Source organism: Alexandromys fortis, unplaced genomic scaffold (assembly GCF_014885135.2).
Source record: "Alexandromys fortis isolate MF-2015 unplaced genomic scaffold, M_Fortis_MF-2015_v1.1 scaffold_260, whole genome shotgun sequence".
Taxonomy (NCBI): Eukaryota; Metazoa; Chordata; class Mammalia; order Rodentia; family Cricetidae; genus Alexandromys; species Alexandromys fortis.
In genome coordinates, this window is record NW_026068136.1 from 689,269 (window position 1) to 693,338 (window position 4,070).

The window sequence follows — 4,070 nt, forward strand, 5'->3', positions numbered from 1 at the left end:
TCGGGTGTAAGCTAGCAGGGTGGGATGGAACAAGGGGCCCCACTCCCTTCAACATCAAACAAAAACCAAACCCCAAAATGAACAAAACAAAAGGAAAACAAATTTGATGATATGTATGTATGAAAAAGCCATAATGAAACCCATTACTTTTTATAACTAAAGCAGCGATTACATGTATATTTGTGGTTATAGCAGCAATTTCTTCCTGTCTTCGTAACTGTTCTATTGCTGTGAAGAGACACCTTGACCAAGGCAATTATAAAAACAATCATTTAATTGGGGGCTTATTGTTTCAGAGGATTAGTCAATGATCATCATGGTAGGGAACATGGCTGCAGCCAGACAGCCAGGCATGGCACTGGAGCATGTGCTTACATTTTAACATGCAAATTGGAGGCAGAGTATAGCCCAGGCTACCCTCAAACCTGGGATCTTCCTACCTCAGCCTCTTGAGTGCTGGGAGGTGTGTGCTGGATAGAATATTATTTTTAGGTTCATTATTGCAAAGGTTAACAAAGGCATAAATGCTAATGTAAATATGCCAGTTAAAATTTCCCAGGATGTCCTCATCACAGGCTTCATGTCCATTCTCCGTGGCTAAAGGTGTCTTAGTTTTCCCTCTCTCAGTTTATCCTGGGTATAAACAAGGAGGAAACTGACAGATTAATGTTTGTCTAACATTCAAGACACATATGGGGTTCCGAGAGTCTAGGCTAAAACACAAAATTAAGGTCCCTAACAGGAGAGGGAGGAGAGATGGCTCTGTGGTTAAGAGCACTGGCTGCTCCTCCAGAGAAGCCCTGGGTTCAATTCCCTGTACTCACATGATGGCTCACAAATATTTCTCTGTTAACACCGATTTCAGGGGAACCAACACCCTTTTCTGGCACTAGGCAACCATATATATATGCAGACAAAACATCTGTACACATAATAAAATAGAATAAAACAAAATAAACATAGGTATATAATACCACCAGGATGAAATCAAATGGTTAGTTGCAAAACACAGAATCAAGAAATGCCCGGGCGGTGGTGGCGCACGCCTTTAATCCCAGCACTTGGGTGGCAGAGGCAGGCGGATCTCTGTGAGTTCGAGGCCAGCCTGGTATACAAGAGCTAGTTCCAGAACAGGCTCCAAAGCCACAGAGAAACCCTGTCGAAAAACCAAAGGAAAAAAAAAAAAAGAAATGCCAAAGGCAAGGTGATCTTTTGTGGTCTTGGTCAGACTTTAAATTGGTTGTGCCTTTGCTTACAAGTGACTTTTATGATTCTTTTGAATGTCCTGTTCTAAATAATTATTGCCCCAATGAGTGAGACTTAAAATCTATTCTAGTATTTGGGTGTGGTGGCACACACCTTTAATCCCAACACTTGGAGACAGAGGCAGAGGCAGAGGCAGACAGACCTCTGTGAGTTTAAGGTATAGTGGCACACAACCAGCAGGAAGTAGCCTGGAAAAACTATGCCCACTTTCCCAAAAAATGGATTATGGATATTTGCCTTTGTTTAGAATGTTGGTTACAAGTTGTTATGGATAATGATCAGTAGAAAAGCTAAACAAAGGGGAAAAATCTATTCTACTTGGTAAAATACTTGGACACAAGTTGAGGGCAAGTCATTGTTTTTTATTAGTTTTATTACTTCGTTTATTTAACTTTTGCCTGTCCCAGCCTTCCTAGGATTAGGGAGTAGCCACCCCCACTAAAACTTCTTTTGATACAGGAAACATCACCAGTCTCTCAGAAGTTTATATACATGGTCTTTTCTAACTTTATGCAAGTCGGTAATTTTACCAGCTCTCTCAGGGCCAATGAAATGAATTGTTTCATTGCTACACACAGCCTTGTTGCACACCCGCCTATTACAACCGCTGCCGTCATCGGCTCTGCTTTTGTGGTAGGGCTGTCCCAGAGCGTTCTAATCTTACAGGCTGAGTCCCGAGAGGAAACGGTCTTCATTTCACAATGGAAAAAAAAAAATCATGGGGTAGCGAGGGCAAAGATGCTCTTATATTTTAAAAGCGCCCACCTAACCATCAGTGCCTGGAGAGTGGTTTATCTGGTCATTCTGCACACGCCTTCCTGCCTCTTTGTCAGGGATTGCAAGCTTCTGCCCAAGGCCACGTGACCCGTTACTGCTGGCTGACACGAGTGGGTCCACCTAGGCCACCACGAGCAGAAAAGCGCCGGTTCCGGAGGTGCTCGGCGGAGTGCAGTGCAGTGCAGAGCAGCTCCGGGAAGGACCAGTCCCACGCTGGTCACCGAAAGGGGGCGGGCTGAGGAGGCCGGGAGCACGAGAGGGGGCGGGGCGACGGGTGGGCGGGGACACCCGGAAGGCGAAGCTTCCATTAGGGACCTCGCGGGCTTGGGGGCGGGCAGAGAACAGGAAATGGGCGGTATGTGGGCGTGGCCTCCAGGCGCGCGGCCTACATAAGCTGCGTGCGTGCCGTTCGGGGCGAACTTGGGCGCGAGCGGCACAGGGTGCCTGCGCGCCTCGTCGGCTGCCGGAGTACGGGGTGGCGTCGGCCGGTGTCGCAGCGCATCCGGCTCCCGCGCGCTTTCGGAAGCAGCCCGGGAGGTAATGCTGAGGGCCCCGGGGTGGGCGGGTCTGCGCGGTCGGCGGCGAGGGGCGGGTTGCGGTGCCTCAGGCTATTTCAGCGGCCTTGCAGAGCTCTCTGCATCCCCGGGGCTGCGTGGGCCCTTGGACCTGCGACCCCTTCTGAGGCGCCTCTGCTTGGCCGCTGAGGGCACTCGAAGGAGCAGGGGCGTGCAAGAGCTGTCCGGCTTTGCTCCCTGGGTGGAGGTGAAGTGCCCGACACCTTGGTGTCTTGGGTCCTTTGGTGCGAGCTGTGGAAGTCTTGCCGGTTCGGGAGTGGGTGATTCGTGAGTTAGTATAAATACAACCGGAAGCCACCTCGGTATGCAGTTTGTGAGAAGACTTGGTTCGCTACGGTGTCTGGGGGGTGATGCACTTGGCTAGGCCCTGGGCCAGCCAAAGAGACGGTAACATTCTTGTTCCAGAAACTTGGTTCACGTAGACTTTGAGGTAGATTGAAGTTGGGGCTAAAGTAAAGGCTCAGGTAAAGAGGTGCTACTGTGGAAAGTGGTTGTCCAGCCGTCCGCCCCCCCCCCTCCCCGGGTGATGACCATAGAAATTATTCAGAATGAGAAGTCAGAAGCCTTTTGCTTGCTTGGCATTCTTCTCCGTGTGGGAAATAGAACTTCTGGAAACGTTCCTATAGTGTAAATTTTGCCTGCGTATGGGCTGTCTTTATTGGCCGTAGCTTGCGGCCAATTACCTTAGTAGGGGAGTGGAAGTATGATGTCCCAAGCACCATTGTGTTTTGAGTACATACATTTCTGTGAAAGACTTTCCAGAGAAGTTAAAGCTCGCTGTGCTCCTTTAGTTTACGTTGGTACTTAGCCGTCCTCCCTCTGTTTCAGTGGTGCAGCTCTTCATCTCTTTTCGGTTTACCAGTCACCTTCAGGCCATTCAGAGGAGGGAAGAGTGGGAACTATGAAGCCAACCAAGTCCCATGAGAACCACAGTCAGCACGGGGAAGACCACCAGCCGTCTACCCTCAGTTCTGCTTCATCTCCTTCCCAGGCCTATGAAACCTATGTCGAGAATGGACTCATATGCCTTAAACACAAAATTAGAAACATCGAGAAAAAGAAGGTAACTTTTTACCCCTTCAAGTCCTGAATGTGCATGACCTTAAGCCAGGGTTAAGGAGCTAACATATTCTTTATCATCAGAAAACACAGATCTTCCTAGAAATTTATCTGACCTTGAGATCTAGTTGCTTGGGAATAATTAAGCATCTAGGCTAAATGCTTGCTTCATTTGCCAACGTAGCTGAATACTAATATTCACAGTAAAATTGTTACATATACTGCTTTTGAAATATTTAAAGTCGGGAGATGGTGGCACACGCCTTTAATCCCAGCACTCGGGAGGCAGAGGCAGGCGGATCTCTGTGAGTTCGAGACCAGCCTGGTCCACAGAGCTAGTTCCAGGACAGGCTCCAAAGCCACAGAAAAACCATGTCTCGAAAAAACCAAAAA

The 4,070-nt window shown here is 48.4% G+C and overlaps 1 protein-coding gene across 5 annotated transcripts in view; it reads left to right on the forward strand.

The window, feature by feature from the left end:
- Positions 1-2,463: 2,463 nt before the first annotated feature.
- Caprin2 (caprin family member 2) overlaps positions 2,464-4,070 on the forward strand; it is a 48,414-nt gene continuing 46,807 nt past the window's right edge. For 3 of the 5 annotated variants that reach the window (XM_050126482.1, XM_050126484.1, XM_050126486.1), the window contains exons 1-2: positions 2,464-2,580; positions 3,447-3,681. In XM_050126482.1, coding sequence (XP_049982439.1) covers positions 3,520-3,681 — 162 coding nt within the window. In that variant the 5' untranslated portion in view covers positions 2,464-2,580; positions 3,447-3,519. Of the gene's footprint in view, positions 2,581-2,676; positions 2,921-3,446; positions 3,682-4,070 lie in introns of those variants that run through there. The other 2 variants (XM_050126487.1, XM_050126483.1) reach the window with 2 other exon arrangements.